At 53.7% G+C, this 17,927-nt stretch overlaps 1 protein-coding gene across 1 annotated transcript in view; it reads right to left on the bottom strand.

Annotated features, from left to right (window-relative positions):
* Nucleotides 1–17,927, bottom strand: part of EPHA8 (EPH receptor A8) — a 122,831-nt gene that overhangs the window by 11,277 nt on the left and 93,627 nt on the right. The window contains exons 8-13 of the mRNA XM_075906308.2: nt 17,307–17,403; nt 14,410–14,477; nt 12,727–12,852; nt 11,692–11,877; nt 9,582–9,643; nt 8,482–8,691 (exon numbers count right to left, since the gene is read on the bottom strand). Of these exons, the coding sequence (XP_075762423.2) occupies nt 8,482–8,691; nt 9,582–9,643; nt 11,692–11,877; nt 12,727–12,852; nt 14,410–14,477; nt 17,307–17,403 (749 nt within the window). The remainder of the gene's footprint in view (nt 1–8,481; nt 8,692–9,581; nt 9,644–11,691; nt 11,878–12,726; nt 12,853–14,409; nt 14,478–17,306; nt 17,404–17,927) is intronic.

The following is a 17,927-nucleotide window of genomic DNA, read 5'->3' as shown; positions in this document are numbered from 1 at the left end:
AGAGGGAAGAGAGAGGGTGGGAGAGGGGAGGGGGAAACCTGGGAGGAGGGAGCTGGAAGGGGGAAGCCAGGGGAAGAAGGAGGAGGGGAAGTATCAAACTATGGTACACCCACATCTTCAGTACTGTGTACAGATGTTATCTCCTCACCCCAGAAAAGATATTTTGGCCTTGGAAAGGGTTCAGAAAAGGGCAACTAAAATGATCAGGGGTTTGGAAAAGGTCCCATATGAAGCGAAGCTAAAGAGACTGGGACTTTTCAGCTTAGAAAAGAGGAGACTGAGGGGGGATATGATAGAGGTCTATAAAATCATGAGTGGTGTGGAGAGGGTGCATAAAGAAAAGTTCTTCATTAGTTCCCATAATAGAAGGACTAGAGGACACCAAATGAAATGAATGGGTAGCAGGCTTCAAACTAATAACAGAAAGTTCTTCTTCATAAAACAAATAGTCAACCTGTGGAACTCCTTGCTGCAGGAGGCTGTAAAGGCTAGAACTATAAGGGAATGTCTACACTACCACCCTAGTTCGAACTAGGGTGGTTAATGTAGTCATGCGAACTTGCAAATGAAGTCCGAGATTTGAATTTCCCTGGCTTCATTTGCATGTTGCTGGGCGCTGCCATTTTTAAATGTCCGCTAGTGCGGACTCCATGCCCGTGGCTAAACGCGGCATGAACTAGATAGTTCGGAATAGGAAGCCTAATCCGAACTATCTAGTTCGTGCCACGTGTAGCCGTGGGCACGGAGTCCGCACTAGCGGACATTTAAAAATGGCGGCACCCAGCAACATGCAAATGAAGCCCGGGAAATTCAAATCCTGGGCTTCATTTGCAAGTTCGTATGACTACATTAACCACCCTAGTTCGAACTAGGGTGGTAGTGTAGACATACCCTAACAAAGTTTAAAGAGAAGTTAGATAAAGTCATGGAGGTTGAGTCCATGGAGTGCTATTAGCCGGGGGGTAGAAATGGTGTCCCTGGCCTCTGTTTGTGGAAGGCTGGAGAAGGATGGCACGAGAGAAATGGCTTGGTCACTGTCTTTGGTCCATCCCCTCCGGGGTCCCTAGTGTTGGCAGCTGTCGGCAGACAGGCTACTGGGCTAGATGGACCTTTGGTCTGACCCAGTACGGCCGTTCTTATGTTCTAAGCTCAGGGCTCAGGGTCGGGGCTCTTACTGGACCACCTTGATTTTCATGCAAACCTGCTTCTGGGTTCGCATGTGGCCTTTGGTGGTCAGGCTGGCAGCTATCCTGCCCTAGACGGCCACTTTCCTGTGCCCAGTGCGGAGGTCGTGGATGTGGGAGGCTTCCCCCCAAACTTGGATGAGGTCCACGATCTCCGCACTAGACCAGGTGAGTGCCCACCTCTTGCAGCCCCAGGCAGGCTCCTGGGAGCCACCAGCTTGGTCCTGGGAAGAGGTGGAGGGCTGGGTAGCAGCGGGTGGCTGGCTTGTGCCGTGCCAGGTGCAGGGTCTGCTGACTGGGTGCTGGCAGGCTTGCACCTGGCACGGGCACCGTAGCCAGACCATGCCCCTTTAAGGGCTCTGGGGCCGGGAGGGGGGCAGACGAGTTTCCCTAGTTGTGCCCAGAGTGGCCACCAGGGCAAGCTGGGGAGGGCTAGCCTCCCACTAGTTCGAATTAAGTGGCTACACAGCCCTTAATTCGAACTACTTAATTCGAACTAGGCATTAGTCCTCGTAGAATGAGGTTTACCTAGTTCGAATTAAGCGCTCCGCTAGTTCGAATTAAGTTCAAACTAGCGGAGCACTAGTGTAGCGCCTATGAAAGTTAATTCGAACTAACGGCTGTTAGTTCGAATTAACTTTGTAGTGTAGACATACCCAGATTTATTTTCGTTTATCCTTCCATTTAGTTTGAACTGAATTAGCTCATGATCGCTCGAGCCAAGGTTGTCCCCGCAACCATTTCTTCTATGAGGTCCTCGCTACTCACCAATCTAAAATGGCTTCCCCCCTTGTTGGTTCAACAACTACTTGATAAAGGAATTCATCAGCAATCACAACTAGGAAAACCTGAGCCCTATTATTATTACCAGTATTTGTTCTCCAGTCTATATCTGGAAAGTTGAAGTCTCCTATGATTACGCAGTTTCTATTAGTATTTACTTCTTTAAAAACATTAAAGAGGTCTCTATCCATATCCAAATTAGATCCTGGTGGTCTATAACACAGCCCAAGCACTATCCCAGGGGAGGATCTAATAGCTTTCTTTCCCAATGTGATTTTTGCCCATAGAATCATAGAATCATAGAACTGGAAGAGACCTCAGAAGGTCATCAAGTCCAGCCCCCTGCTCTAGGCAGGACCAATCCCAACTCAATCAACCCAGCCAGGGCTTTGTCAAGCCGAGACTTAAACACCTCTAGGGATGGAGACTCCACTACTTCCCTAGGGAACCCATTCCAGTGCTTCACCCCCCTCCTATTGAAATAATTTTTCCTAATATCCAACCTGGACCTCTCCCACCACAACTTGAGACCATTGCTCCTTGTTCTGCCATCTGTCACTACTGAGAACAGCCTCTCTCCATCCTCTTTGGAACCTCCCTTCAGGAAGTTGAAGGCTGCTCTCAAATCCCCCCTCACTCTTCTCTTCTGCAGACTAAACAGACGAAAGTCCCTCAGCCTCTCCCCATAAGTCATATGCTCCAGCCCCATAATCATTTCGGTTGCCCTCCGCTGGACCCTCTCCAATGCATCCACATCCTTTCTATAGTGGGGGGCCCAGAACTGGACACAATACTCCAGATGCGGCCACACCAGAGCCGAATAAAGAGGAATAATGACATCTCTGGATCTGCTGGCAATGCTCCTCTTAATGCAACCTAATATGCCATTAGCCTTTTTGGCTACAAGGGCACACTGTTGACTCATATCTAGCTTCTCATCCACTGTAACCCCCAGGTCCTTTTCTGCAGAACTACTACTTAACCGGTTGGTCTCCAGCTTGTAACAATGCTTGGGATTCTTCTGTCCCAAGTTCAGGACTCTGCACTTGTCCTTGTTGAACCTCATCAGATTTCTTGTGGCCCAATCCTCCAATTTGTCTAAGTCACTCTGGACCCTATCTCTGCCCTTAAGCGTATCTACCTCTCCCCCTGGCTTAGTGTCATCCGCAAACTTGCTGAGGGTGCAATCCATCCCCTCATCCAGGTCATGAATAAAGATATTGAACAAAACCGGTCCTAGAACCGAACCTTGGGGCACTCGGCTAGAAACCGACTGCCATCCTGACATCGAGCCATTGATCACTACCCGCTGGGCCCGGCCTTCTAGCCAGCTTTCTATCCATCTTACCGTCCATTTATCCAATCTACAATCCCTTAACTTGCTGGCAAGAATATTGTGGGAGACAGTATCAAAAGCCTTGCTAAAGTCAAGGTATATAACATCCACTGACTTCCCCATGTCCACTGAGCCAGTTACCTCATCATAGAAGCTAATCAGATTGGTCAGGCATGACTTGCCCTTTGTGAATCCATGTTGACTATTCCTAATAACTTTCCTCTCATCCAAGTGCCTCAATATGGATTCCTTAAGGATCCCTTCCATGATTTTTCCAGGAACGGAGGTAAAACTGACCGGCCTATAGTTCCCTGGATCATCCTTCTTCCCTTTTTTGAAGATGGGCACTACATTTGCCTTTTTCCAATCATCTGGGATTTCTCCCGATCTCCATGACTTTTCAAAGATAATAGTCAAAGGCTCCACAATGACATTTGCCAACTCCCTCAGTACCATCGGATGCACTAAGTCCGGACCCATGGATTTATGTACTTTTAGCTTTTCTAAATAGTTCCTAACCTGTTCTTTACCCACCACGGGCTGTCCATCTTCAACCCATCTTGCGTCACTTGGCGCAGAAGTGCAGGAGCCGACCTTGTCCGTGAATACAGAGGCAAGGAAAGCATTGAGTACTTCAGCTTTCCCCACATCATCTGTCACTAGGGGTACGTCTACACTACATGCCTCTGTCGGCAGAGGCATGTAGGTTTGTTTATTCAGCAAAGGTAAATGAAGCCGCGATTTAAATGATCGTGGCTTCATTTACATTTACATGGCTGCCGCACTGAGCCGACAAACAGCTGATCAGCTGTTTGTCGGCTCGCTGCTAGTCTGGACGTTCCTCCTGTCGACATCAAAGCCCTTTGTCGGCAGCCCCGGTAAACCTCATTCCATGAGGAATAACGGGGCTGCCGACAAAGGGCTTTGATGTCGACAGGGGGAATGTCCAGACTAGCGGCGAGCCGACAAACAGCTGATCAGCTGTTTGTCGGCTCAGCGCGGCAGCCATGTAAATGTAAATGAAGCCGCGATCATTTAAATCGCGGCTTCATTTACCTTTGCCTACAACCCTAATCTACATGCCTCTGCCGACAGAGGCATGTAGTCTAGACACAGCCTAGGTTACCTCCTTCATTCATTAGGGGCCGCACACCCTCTCTGATCACCTTCTTCTTGTTAACATGCCTGTAGAAACCTTTCTTGTTCTCCTTCACATCCTTAGCCAGTCGCAATTCCATTTGCGCTTTCGCCTTCCTGATAACCCCCCGGCATTCTCGAGCTATACCTTTAAACTCCTTCCTGGTCATTTGTCCAAGTTTCCACTCTTTGTAAGCTTCCTTTTTGTGCTTAAGTTTGTAGGGTAAACTGAGGCAGCCCTAAGTGTGCTAGTAGGCCTCTAAACAGCATAACTCCATTCTAGGATTAAGGCCTGGGAACACCACAGTCAGGATAAGAGCTGCAGACAGTGGAACGACCCTGGGCACCATAGCAACCACGTTCTAAAACACTCGGACAGGGTCTCAGTTGGTAACGTAACACATTTTGCTTAAGATAACATTCATAAAATCTGCTTAAACTGTCTTGCTTCACTCCTAGATAATAAGCCTGAGAACCAAGTGCTGCACCAACTCAAGGCCATACCCGCCTGCTATAGCAACATCATCATCTATGCAGACTAAAATGTTATTACTGTTTTGCTGACATGTTTTGGCATTTGAACAATAACCACCTGTATATTAATTAACGAGCTGTTACTTTGCAATGGGCGGAGATATTATGTAATCTTTAGTAGTTCTATTGGCTTATGTGCTCATTTCGTCTTGCTGCTAGACCTATCAAATCATTTTTCCTCCGTCCACCTGCTGACTATATAACCTATTGTATTGTGTTAATTAACCAGTGTTCACCAGGGTAACCCCTGCGTGTCACTCCATCAGCTGGTGTAATAAATCCTCCGCTTGTTTTCACCTGCATCCAGAGTGTCCTGGCTTATTTCCAACAAGTTCACCAAGGATTCCCCTGTAAGCCAGTCCGGTCTCCTACCATGTTTGCCTCTCTTGCTACGCGTCGGGATGGTTTCTTTCTGTGCCTTCAATAAGGCTTCTTTAAAATACTGCCAGCTGTCCTGCACTCCTTTCCCCTTCATGTTAACATCCCAGGGGATTCTGCCCATCAGATCTCGGAAGGAGTCAAAATCTGCTTTTTTGAAGTCCAAGGTTTGTATTGTACTACTCTCTTTTCTTCCTTTGGTCAGGATCCTGAAATCTACCATCTCATGATCACTGCTTCCCAGGTTGTCACCCACCTCTACTTCCCCTGTTAGTTCCTCCCTGTTTGTGAGCAGCAGGTCAAGCTGCGCACGGCCCCTGGTCGGATCCTTCAGCACCTGTGTCAAGAAGTTATCCCCAACACTCTCCAAAAACTTCCTGGATTGCCTGTGTCCTGCCGTATTGGTTTCCCAGCAGATGTCAGGGTGATTAAAGTCCCCCACGAGAACCAGGGCCTGCGATCTGGAAGCTTCGCTCAGTTGTCCGAAGAAAGCCTCATCTACCTCATCCACCTGATTCGGTGGCCTGTAGCAGACACCAACCACAACATCACTGCTGTTGTTTGCTCCTTTAAACTTAACCCATAGACTCTCAACAGGTTTTTCTCCCTCTTTATACTGGAGTTCAGAGCAATCGTAGTGCTCTCTTACATATAGTGCAACTCCTCCTCCTTTTCTCCCCTGCCTGTTCTTCCTGAACAGTCTATACCCTTCCATGACAGCGCTCCAGTCATGCGAGTCATCCCACCAAGTCTCTGTTATCCCAATTAAATCATATTTCTTGGTCTGGGCCAGGGCCTCCAGTTCTTCCTGTTTGTTGCCCAGGCTTCTCGCATTAGTGTACAAACACTTCAGGTACATAAGGAGGGAGGGCAGAGTGGATACTAGTCTAATAGGTCATATTGGAAGTACAATGTCCGGGCCAAATGGGGTAAAGAATGTGAGTGAGGTGAAACAGTTGATCGTCCTATCTTCTCCATTCGAAACATGGGTCCTCCTTTCTTGCCCCTTCCTCTCTGCATTTCTTCCCGGTATCCGACTTTCCCTCTCCCCTCAGGGTTTTGGTCACCGTCCCCCGATGAACCTAGTTTAAAGCCCTCCTCACTAGGTTTGCAAGCCTGCCCGCGAAAATGCTCCTTCCTCTCTTCGTTAGGTGGATCCCAATTCTTCCTAACAATCCTTGCGCCCGGAACAGAGTCCCATGGTCGAAGAAACCAAAGCCCTCTCTGTGACACCCAGACAGACTCTGTCTTCTCCATCCCTTCACTTTTTAATCCTTTGCAATCTACGTCATCATTGATATACAGTGCTACTCCACCACCTTTACCTTTATTTCTGTCTTTCCTAAACAGCACATACCCTTCAATACCTGTACTCCAGTCATGCCTAGTATTCCACCATGTTTCTGTTATTCCTATAATATCTGGTTTCACTTCCTGGACCAATAGCTCTAGTCCTTCCATTTGTTACCTAGGCTCCTCGCATTGGTGTACAAACATCTTAATTTTTGCTGATTCACCTCACTCACATTCTTTACCCAATTTGGCCCGGACATTGTACCTCCAATATGACCTATTAGACTAGTATCCACTCTGCCCTCCCTCCTTATGTACAATCTCCTACCCCCGGCTATATCCTTTCTTACTTCGTTTTCCTCCCTCTCAATGCTAAAATCCGGCATAGAGATTACCTGGACATCTCCCAACTGTCTCCCCCAAATTCCTAGTTTAAAGCTCTCTTAATCAGTTGATCCAGCCTCCATCCTAGAAGTGTGTTTCCTTCCCTACTTAGGTGAAGTCCATCCCGAGAGAACAGTCCTCTGTCCGTGAATGCCTCCCAGTGACCATACATCCCAAAGCCCTCCTTACAGATTCGTTCCAGCGAGAATCTAGCCGTATCATTTGTTCCTACATGAAGGATGATCAATGGATTCTTTCCCGCTCCCTTTAGGATCCTCTTCAACCTTAGTTCCACATCCCGTATCTTAGCACCTGGCAGACAGCACGCCCTTCTGTTCTCTGGGTCAGCTCTGGTTACAGGCCTGTCTCTTCTTCTCCATAAGGAGTCCCCAATCACATAGACCTGCCTTTTCCTGGTGACAGTGCGATTCTCTAGTCTATCTCTTGGTTCCTCTGGCTGCAAGTCCTTGCCATTCCTATCTTCCCTTGTAATCCTCTTCAACCCATCCTGTATCCTTCTGGTGCTCATTATTAGTGTTGTCTCCATTGACTCTTCTCCTTTATGTATGGGACTAGCCAGTCTTCTCTTCTTCCTTACCCTTCCATCTTCAGTGGCCACCTGCTGTATCCCTTCTCCATTCTCCAACTCCGCATACCTGTTCTTGAGCTCTATTTCTCCTTCACTGGTCCATCTTTTCCTCTGCCTGGTTCTCATAGTCACATGCTTCCACTGTCCATTTTCTTCGCCCAGCAGTCCCCCCCCTCAGAGGCTTTTGATCCTGCTTCCATCTGCATGTCTAAGCTTTCCCCTTCAACCACCTCATGCCTTTGCTCCATCATCTGCTCAAACTCCCGTCTAAACTCGACCAGAGTTTCCACCTGCATCTCCAATCCTCGGATCTTTTCTTCTATCAGTTCTATTACGCGGCATTTCATACAAACAAAACTCCTTTCATGTACCCCCTACAGAATCATATACATACCACAGCTGCCACATGCACTCAGTCTCATTGTGTCCTCCACTGCTTGGATTATGGCCACTGCTATCTCAGCCTTCTCACCTAAATCCTGTTAGTTCGGCAAAAACAAAAACAAAAGCAAACCAAAACACCCCCCTAAGGCAAAAACAAACCCTAAACGAGTCCCACAATCCAAACTCCCCTTACAAACTCCCACTCAAACTCCCCTGTTTACAGCTCTGTTTTCTGGCTCCTGCGCTGCTGCTGCTGCTGTCTGTGACCCCTGACAACCCCTCCCAGCTTGGTATCATCTGCAAATTTAAACAGTGTACCCTCAGTGCCAATACCTAACGCGATGGAGATAAGGCTACATTCCTTGACTTTAGACTGTCTGATTTCTCTCCCTGAAGACTGTGTGGAATGGCTGCTGTTCTTTAAGACCCAGCACAGAGAAAGAGACGTGTAACAGCAGCAGGAAAGACGTGGAACATACCGTGGTGGTGTATGCAGCCTCCGGATCATCCTCAAGGATTCGTGAGAGGCCAAAGTCAGACACCTTGCAGACCAGGTTGCTGTTAATGAGAACATTACGGGCAGCCAGGTCCCGGTGCACGTAGCCCAAGTCGGAGAGGTATCTCATGCCGGCGCCAATGCTCCTCAGCATGCCCACCAGCTGGATGATGGAGAATTGCCCATCGTGTCTCTGGAGCAAGAACAACCCAGTCTTTATTCCTGGCCTCTCACCGGCACCTGACAAACCCCGAGTCTAGGCAATTCAGGTGCTCCCAGCAACCTGCAGGGCCTCAGGAAGCTGCATTCACCCAGCTCCCCTGTTGCAACCTGTAACACTCTGTGACGTAGTGGGGGTACTTGCTGGGATGTGGTGACCCCTGCTGTCTAGAGCAAGACCCAGCAGGGAAAGCCTCACTAGGCAGAGGTAATGCCAAACTTGTTGAACCAGTGGCCAGACACCCCCCATGGAGAGGAACAAAGGAAGGTGGAATGCTGCCCTGGCTTGGGGGGCAGGGCTGGAAGAGGGTTAGTTAGTTCCTGGCTGGAAGGCAGGGAATAAGGAGCTGGGGAGGGGGCTGGGACTCCCCTATCTCAAGGGGGGGCACTGAGGCCTCTTAGTCCCAGTTCCTGTAACCAGATTACATCTGTGCTGCGCTGTGCTGGAGGAGCAATAAACCACCCTCAATTCCACTGGCTGGTGCAGTCTGTTTGTGCCATTTCGGGGTGCAGGAGACGGGGAACCCCCAACGCGCCGTCACACACTCCCACACTCAGGCTCCTAACCTCGACGCCCCTTGGAGCAAGCCTGGCCAGACATGGGGAAACGGATAGGTTGAACTCCTGCCACCTCCTCTCCCCTCTCCACAGTCCTGGCCGATGCTCCAGTGCCTCAAGAACAGGTGGTCCTCTTGGTCCTCAGGAGAGCAAGGCCAGACCCCTGCAGCTAATGGATGCTCAGGGCCTGCACCTTTTCCTCAGCGGTCAGAGTGGCCACGAGGCTGCAGAGCGAGGCTCACCCTGTTCTCCCTCAGCCTCTCAGCCCAGAGGAATGTGCACGACTAAAACCACGGAGCTGATTACCCGGAGGAAGGAGTCCAGCGAGCCGTTCTCCATGTATTCTGTCACAATCATTACCAATTTGCCTGCGGGAGACAAGAGAGGTCAAGTTACGAGAGAATTCACTTTCTCCCAGGAGTCCCAGTGCCTGGTGCCAATCCAGGGCCATGGCCAACCACAGTGCTCCCACAGCCCTGCAGACAGAAGGTGAGTGCCCGCTCTCGTAGGGTGGGCCCACCGTGCTGGGCCCCTGGTAAGGTGCGGGGGCTGGGCTCTGCTGCTGGAAGGGGCGGGGCCTTGGGAAAAGGGGGCTGGGCCAGAGGAAACCGGCCAGCAGCACTGCCTGGAGCATGCCGCTGCCCTGCCCGGGCAGTCCCCAGGGTGGATTGGCGTGTTGTGTGGTGCGCTGGCACCAATGTAAAGGGCCCAGGGCTCCTGGCTGCCACAGGAACAGGGTTGGCTGGGAGCTCGGGGCCACTGTCCCCTTCCCCCCCCCCCCCCATCAGTGGCTCTGCATTCTGGTGCCGTGGGTGAACCACCCCATTGTGTGAGCACAACACCAACACATCCAGCTCCCGCTCATGCATCCAGCTTGTGCGCTAACACAACCAAGTCACGCACACACATGCTACTGGCACTAACACAACTGACTCCCACTCCCACATCTACTAAGACTAACACAACCAAGTCACGCACACACATGCTACGGGCGCTAATATAACCAACTCCCACGCATATCCAAGTGCCACTAACACAACCGACACACACACACACATGCTACTGGCACTAACACAATCAACTCACACTTATATATTCAACTGGCACTAACACAACCAACTCACGCACACCCATCCAACTGGTACTAACACAACCGACTCACGCACACCCATCCAACTGGTACTAACACAACCAACTCATGCACACCCATCCAACTGGCACTAACAAGTCCTCTTTGCAATCATGTATCCCACTTGCACTCACATATCCAACTCAGTGGCTCTACATGCACCATTGATGGTGCTAAGTCAGTTTCATTGTCAAAATGAAATTTGCATCCCATTACCATAATGCTTTGCATTTCAGTGTGCCTTTTAAAACTAACTCTTCTCATTATAATTGAACAGGACAAACGCTAATGCCTAGTGCTTCTTCTCCGGCCTTGAGGGGCAGGGCAGGGCGGAGCCGGGTAGGGGAGCCATCACACTACCCCTCTGCTACAGAGGCCCTGTCAGGCGCCCCATCTCACAGTGTTCTCCTGTGTGCGCTGCAGCCAGGAGCGAGCCCCTCCTGTCTCTGATGCAGCCCCAGGGAGCGGAGAAGAGCCCCGGTCCTGCAAGCGACCAGCGGGCTCCCTCTCACAATGCCAGTCGGGAATGTCAAAACAAGAGAAAGCTGCTGGGCCGGGCAGCTGGCTCCCGGAGCCTCAGTCGAGCAGCCTAGCCCCCAGCTCAGGGTCAGACTCTATCCTGGGTCCTGGCCAGCAGCAAGCCCAAGACACTGCCAGGATTCAGGGCTCGTGCATGGCCCTGAGCAATGCAGCCCCCAGGCAGGCATGGCGAGGGCAGTGCCAGGCAAGCCCTCCAGCAGGGGACAGACCAGCTAGCTCCACCTTCCTCTGGTAGGCCTGCTGCTGGGTTCCCAGCCTAGCAGCTGGCACCCTGATGTGCCACCAGCCTGTTGGGAACTGGTGGGAGAGCCCACCCATGAGATGTTTGCCCCCACGGCCTGGACACATTTCATATTGGCCATCTGTGCCCCACCTTCCTGAATTCCCTCTGCAGCTCCCTCTGGATACGGGAGCCTCTCTACTCCTGCCCTAAGCCCTTTGGGGGTGTTGCAAGAGTCCCACACTGCCTCATTCCACCCAGAGGTGGCTGCATGTGGCTGGTGGACAGGGGATCTCTGCCCAGCAGTTAGCAGTTTGGCTTGCTATACTGGGGATGACAAGGGCTAGGAAAGTGCAAGGCTCCCTTCTGGGAGATACGCCTTGTGCAGCAGCTGGCTGACCTCTTGGGACCTAGTGGGAGCGGGGTCCCTGCCCAGCTTGGGGGAGGAAATTGCCAGAGATCAGCTCCCTCTTGGTGCCCGTAGCACTGCACTGTGTGACTCTCTGCTGCTGCACCCAGCCACGTACTCCTGGTGACCACGCCCTCCAGGTGGATGACGTTGGGGTGGTCGAACTGCGCCATGATGCTGGCCTCGCTCAGGAAGTCCCGTCGCTGCTTCTCCGTGTAACCCGCCTTCAAAGCTTTGATGGCCACAGGAAGTTCCCTCTTCCCTGGCACTTCCAGGTAGCCGTAGCACACCTCCCCCGATTCACCTGCAAGGCACGGAAAGACGAGCTTCTCAGTTCACGGCAGCTTCCTCGCACCCCCTCAACCTCCCCGTCTGCCGCTGGGCTAAGCTGATGTCTGAGCCACAGGCAGGGGCTGGTTTTCTAGAGCCAATACAGCTGCAGCATGGTCTGTGCTTAGGGGGCCATGGCTCCTGGGCTCTACCTCACACAACCCACGCATCGTAAGGAAAACTGCAGGGCAAATTCCGGACGCCTCCCAGGCTGGGCCCCCTGGAAGCTGTCGGGGCCCTCGTGTCCTGGCTGGTTCTGTGCAAGTGCCAGGCAGGAAGGTGCCCAGACTCTGGATACTAGGGGTGTCACCAGCAGCTGACAGCTCGCTCGCTCACTCCCGCATGCACTTGCCTTCCAAGCCCCCATCCTCAGCTGCTCACTTTTCAGGATAAAAATCGACATTTTTGCTGAAATGGCTCAAGCATCTCCTCAGCCTGAATGTGAACCGGAGGGGGGAGCGGTGTGAAATTCACAGTGGCAGCTTTGGAGACACCCCCGCATGGCTGGGCAGAGCTGCAGCTAGCACAAGCTGGCGCTGCTCCGTTCCTGCAGCTGAGCATTACCGATTAACACCAGCTGAGCACCGGGCTCGGGAGGGCTCATTTCTAACATTACAAAATTCTGCACATGCTCCGCGAGCTCTGCAAGCTACAGAACGGCTCGGGCCCTCACGGGGGATCAGCGTAACACGCAGCACGAGCTGCATTTAGTTAGCCCCTCGCTTCTCCAGAGCCCTGCCCAAACAGCAGCGCAGCGCCGGGGCAGACGGGGTTTCCGAAGGACGCTCTAAGTGGGGGAAATGCCCGGAGCCAGCGCACTCACCAGACCCAATGACTTTCTCAATTTTAATCCTGGAGGCCTCGATCTCTCGTGGGAACTGGTGCCCGGCTGGGGCAGGGTCCTCGTACGTGTGGGGGTCCACGTAGAACTTTGCCTCGGGGAACTTCACTGTTCCACGTCAGCGGGAAAGAAAAGGGGAGATGACCCCCAATCGCAAAGGGGAGATGTCCCCAATCGCAAAGGGGAGATAACCCCCCAATCGCAAAGGGGAGATGACCCCCCAATCGCAAAGGGGAGATGTCCCCAATCGCAAAGGGGAGATAACCCCCCAATCGCAAAGGGGAGATGACCCCCAATCCCAAAGGGGAGATGACCCCCAATCGCAAAGGGGAGATAACCCCCCCATCGCAAAGGGGAGATGACCCCCAATCGCAAAGGGGAGATGACCCCCAATGGCAAAGGGGAGATGACCCCCAATCGCAAAGGGGAGATGACCCCCAATCCCAAAGGGGAGATGACCCCCAATCGCAAAGGGGAGATAACCCCCCCATCGCAAAGGGGAGATGACCCCCCAATCGCAAAGGGGAGATGACCCCCATCGCAAAGGGGAGATGACCCCCCATCGCAAAGGGGAGATGACCCCCAATCGCAAAGGGGAGATGACCCCCAATGGCAAAGGGGAGATAACCCCCCAATCGCAAAGGGGAGATGACCCCCATCGCAAAGGGGAGATGACCCCCCAATCGCAAAGGGGAGATAACCCCCCAATCGCAAAGGGGAGATGACCCCCATCGCAAAGGGGAGATGACCCCCCAATCGCAAAGGGGAGATGACCCCCCAATCGCAAAGGGGAGATGACCCCCATCGCAAAGGGGAGATGACCCCCAATCGCAAAGGGGAGATGACCCCCCAATGGCAAAGGGGAGATGACCCCCAATCCCAAAGGGGAGATGACCCCCCAATCGCAAAGGGGAGATGACCCCCATCGCAAAGGGGAGATGACCCCCCAATCGCAAAGGGGAGATGACCCCCATCGCAAAGGGGAGATGACCCCCAATCGCAAAGGGGAGATGACCCCCCAATCGCAAAGGGGAGATGACCCCCCAATCGCAAAGGGGAGATGACCCCCAATCGCAAAGGGGAGATGACCCCCAATCGCAAAGGGGAGATGACCCCCAATCGCAAAGGGGAGATGACCCCCAATCGCAAAGGGGAGATGACCCCAATGGCAGGGAGGCGGCTGGATTCTACACGGTGATGCCGACTCCCTGGGGCCTCATGCAGAAGAAAAATGCCCCAGTCTCTGGCACCCAGATGCCCCCTTCCGAACATAACACTCCCCAGAGCGCCCAAAGGCCGAGGCCCCGAGGGATGAGAACTCAGCCCCCGCTGAGAAGCAGAGAGCGGCTCACCCCAGTCACATCTCCATGGGGGCGCTGTGAGAACGTGAGTTCCACCTGCTCAGCCCCCTCTCATGCCATGGACCGATACGTCACCGACCCCCCTCCCCCCGTGAGGCCCAGCACTGGCAGCCCCACTAGCACTGGCAGCCGGGCCCCGGCGCAGCTGCTTTCACTACTCTCACCAGCGAGGGGCTGCTGGACACCGTGGCTCTGGCGCTGAGTGAACAGCCAGCCCCCGGCTGCTGCCAGACCCAGACATACGCTGGCAGCTGAGGCGCCATGTGCTCGGTGCACTGAAGACAGGAGCCAGCCATGCACCTACCCTGGCCATTCTGATAGTGCATCTTCTCCTCGTCCGAGTCCTGGAAAGCCTTGCTGTAGCCACAGTGCCTGCCAGGGAGACACGAGGGGATTCCTGATACAGCGGCTCTGTCTCCCATCTCACCCTCCCCAGGGCGCAGTAGCAGGGATTCACCCCCAAACTGAGCTGGGGCGGGCTGCCACTGCTGCACCCCTCCCCTCGCAGCCTCAGGACACCCAACAGGTGCACCAAGGGCACCAGCTCGGAGAACAGCATCCTCCAGTCCCTGCTCTCCCAGAGCTCTGGGTTTGCCCACTGCACCCGGCCTGTAGCCCCTGCGGTCGGCCCTGCTTTTGTGGTTTCTGTATGTCAACCCCACACAGCAGGTGCCCACCTAACGCCACTGCCACTGTGTAGCATTGTGAAATATCGCCCTTTCACCCCACCCTCGCCGCCCCTTGGCCAGCGGGAGCCCGTGTGATGTGGAGCAGACAAAATCCAGGCAGAAGAGTCCTAATAGATGAGATCCGTATATTTACCAGTTCAATATCCATCAATAACTGCACGTATTTGAATAGGGCCCATGAGTCACAGGGCTGGGGGGATTGCATGGACCTTACTTGTCATTTAACACAGCAACCACTTCTTCTGATGTGAAAAACAGTCACCAAGCCAGAAACATCTCTGTGCAGCAAAATTATAAACGTAACCATGGTTGTAAGCAGAGACTCCCTGTGGCGTCACCGTATGTGAGCAACGGTGTTCGGTCTCATTCCAACCACAGTCCAGTGCCCCAGTGTTAGAAATACACCTCGCTACTCCCCATGGCGGTTTTACCTGTAAATGCTAACGCTGATGTTGTCAGGTCGCTGCAACACACCACAACCCCCTTAGCATGCCCAGAACACAGTCCACGGCAGCTCGGCTCATAGACGTAGAAGATGCATCACCTTCGATTTACTTCCCAATAGCTGTGCACCATTCTCCGATACTGGCATTGGGACTGTCACCGGGCACCAGCCGGACTGCTGTGAATCCAGCGGCGGGGCAGCTGGATCCAAAGCACCTGACTCTGGGCTTGTTCGACAGTTCCTAGCAGAGCTCCCTTGGGGCGGTAAGGAGCTGAGCTCGCTTTTGAGGCGGCACCTTTGCCGAGTCTGCCCAGGATTTCTGCCACGCTTTAAGCTGGGGCACGGTTTGGTTGTCTGTAGCGTTCAGCCATGAGTCTGATCGCCTGCTCAGTGACAGCAGGCACTGCTGCACTGCGCCACCAGCAGAGAGAGAGTCTCCAGCCTGCAGAATTTGCACCAGACTACGGCTACTCAGGCCTGATAGGAAGCTGCTGGAGAGAGCATGGACCCTACAGCTGCAGCACAGTGCAGTAGCCCGGAGGGCGATTACAGCTCTCTCTGGGCCTGGGGGTTCCACAGTCACCACGTCTGTCGGGCTCTGAGCAAGGAGCTGGCGCGAGAGTAAGGCGCGCACACCAGTGGCCATGGGGAATACTGGCTCCTGGCAGCCGTCGCGGCTTGTAGGAAGGTGTCCTTGGCTTCCTCTCTTGAGCATCAACCCTCCCTGGCTGTGTGCGGCTCAGGTGTTTTCTCTGCCTGTGCTAAGTGGTTCAGGCAAGCGCATGTGGCTCACGCAGCGTCCCACACGGGGAGTTCTCACCAGCCAACTCAGTCGAGCTCTTTCTTCTTTCCATTAACTGTCAAGGCCACTTTCTGGGGAGGCAGCTGCTGCACGCTGCCTGCTTCCGCCGCCATCTCCATGTCGTGACTCTCCTTGTGCCCAAGGGCTTGCCCCGTCCCGGGTGAGGTGCAACCACCTGCACAGTGTCGCCTGCTGGCAGAACACGGATGTGCTGGGATTCGCAGGAGGGGCGTCGGCCGGTGCCTCTGGGGCTGCTTCTCTCTCTGGGATGCAGCGCGTCAGCAGAGGCAGTGAGCGTGGAGGGCAGGTTCTCGGCATCGCCCCCACGCACGTGCCTACAGGCCCATCACTCTTCCCGAGATAAGCTCCGCACCAAGTATCTTTGCTGGACTGAGCTGTTGTTGCTGCCAGCGTCTCTGCTCCCCCTGCTGCTGTGTCTTGTCACTGACCCCGGGGCGGGCCAGCTGCCTTCACATTCACTGCTCGTAAGTGCTTTGCCGACCGTCACTGCTGGCTGTGCCTCTGCTACTGCTAGTGTGTGCAGCAGCCTCTGGGCGGGGTCAATGCCCAGCTCTAGTGCCTGACTCCTGGCTCCTCTGTCCATGGCATCTGCAGCCATCTCCGGTGGCTCCGGACTCCTGTGCTGTGTTTGATTTCTAATGTCTCTGATCAGAGCAGGAAGGGCTGCGAAGCACGGCACACTGCCGAGAGCAGCTCTGGCACAGGAGAACCTCCGATCTGCAAACAGCAGAGTGACGAACTGGCCGGCCACACCCCGGCTTGAAGCCAGAAGCAGGCACTCCAGCAGCAGAGACCAAAAACAAAAAAAAGCAGCTACTGTCCAGTCCGCATGTCAGAGAAAATAATAAAGCCAGCAATGACGATAATACGTACAAAGACGTCGAGGTGTGGTCAAAGCACCCGGCAGTGATACCCAAGCCTTTGGCCCGACGGCTGCCTGCTGTCTGACTCCTGCCTGGCAGGATGCTGGAATACAGCCCTAGCAAGGCCCTTCCCAGCAGGCCTATGGCCACTGAGTGCCACAACCCTCACGGCCGTGTCAGGCTCCTGAGGTGCCCGGGAGCCCTGTTCTCGTCTGCCTGATCCAAGGCTCCCATTTTCTTGGCTGCTCTCGAGGGCGCTCCACTCCCCAACAGGCGGGGCAGAGGTGGCGCTAATGCAGCCTCTTGCCCCAGCTCTAGGGGGAGCAGCCAACCGGATGCGCCTTTGAGTTGAGCATGCAGCGACCGCTGCGGGTCTCCTACCTCTTCTTGCAGATCAGAACCACGAGCAGGAGTACAAGGCCCGTTATCAGGGTCAGGCAGATCCAGATGATTGTCATGGTGTCATACCTGAGAGCTACTGGAAAAGAAACAGCACAGACGGGGACCTGTGGGCACATGGGCCTGGTGTAGGTACCCACTAACCCACCCTCTGTCAAGACACAGAATACGCTGTCCCACTGCCAAGCCTTCTACTGAGGATCCTGATGGGAAAGGCATTAACTGTCCTGACTCCCTATGCGGTCATCTCTTTCCAGGGGAAACTGAGGCATGAGGGTGGGCCAGTGGGAGTGGCATAGCAAACCCGTGGCAGAAGTGAGTGCAGAACCCAGGCGTGTCGGCTGCCACGCGCCTGCGCTAATCACTGCGCTGAGCGGCAGCAGCCCAGGTGTGCTCCCTCGGCTGGGCGGCGGCGTCGCTCCGCCCACACAGCGACCCCGCTATTCCTGCAAGGAGCAGAGCGCACTGCAAAGCCCCGCTTGGATTCCTGCCCCATGCAGGTCGCTAGGATCCTGGGGGCACGCCCCATGGCTGCTTCCGCTGCAGTAATTGGTGCGCTGGGTGAGTCTCTCCCAGTGCATTGTGGGAGAACGTTTCTGTCCT

This window comes from Pelodiscus sinensis, chromosome 24, assembly GCF_052426305.1.
Source record: "Pelodiscus sinensis isolate ZL-2025 chromosome 24, ASM5242630v1, whole genome shotgun sequence".
In the NCBI taxonomy this organism is placed as follows: Eukaryota; Metazoa; Chordata; order Testudines; family Trionychidae; genus Pelodiscus; species Pelodiscus sinensis.
Note: the sequence above shows the minus strand (reverse complement) of the source record. Positions and strands in the feature narration are given on the sequence as shown.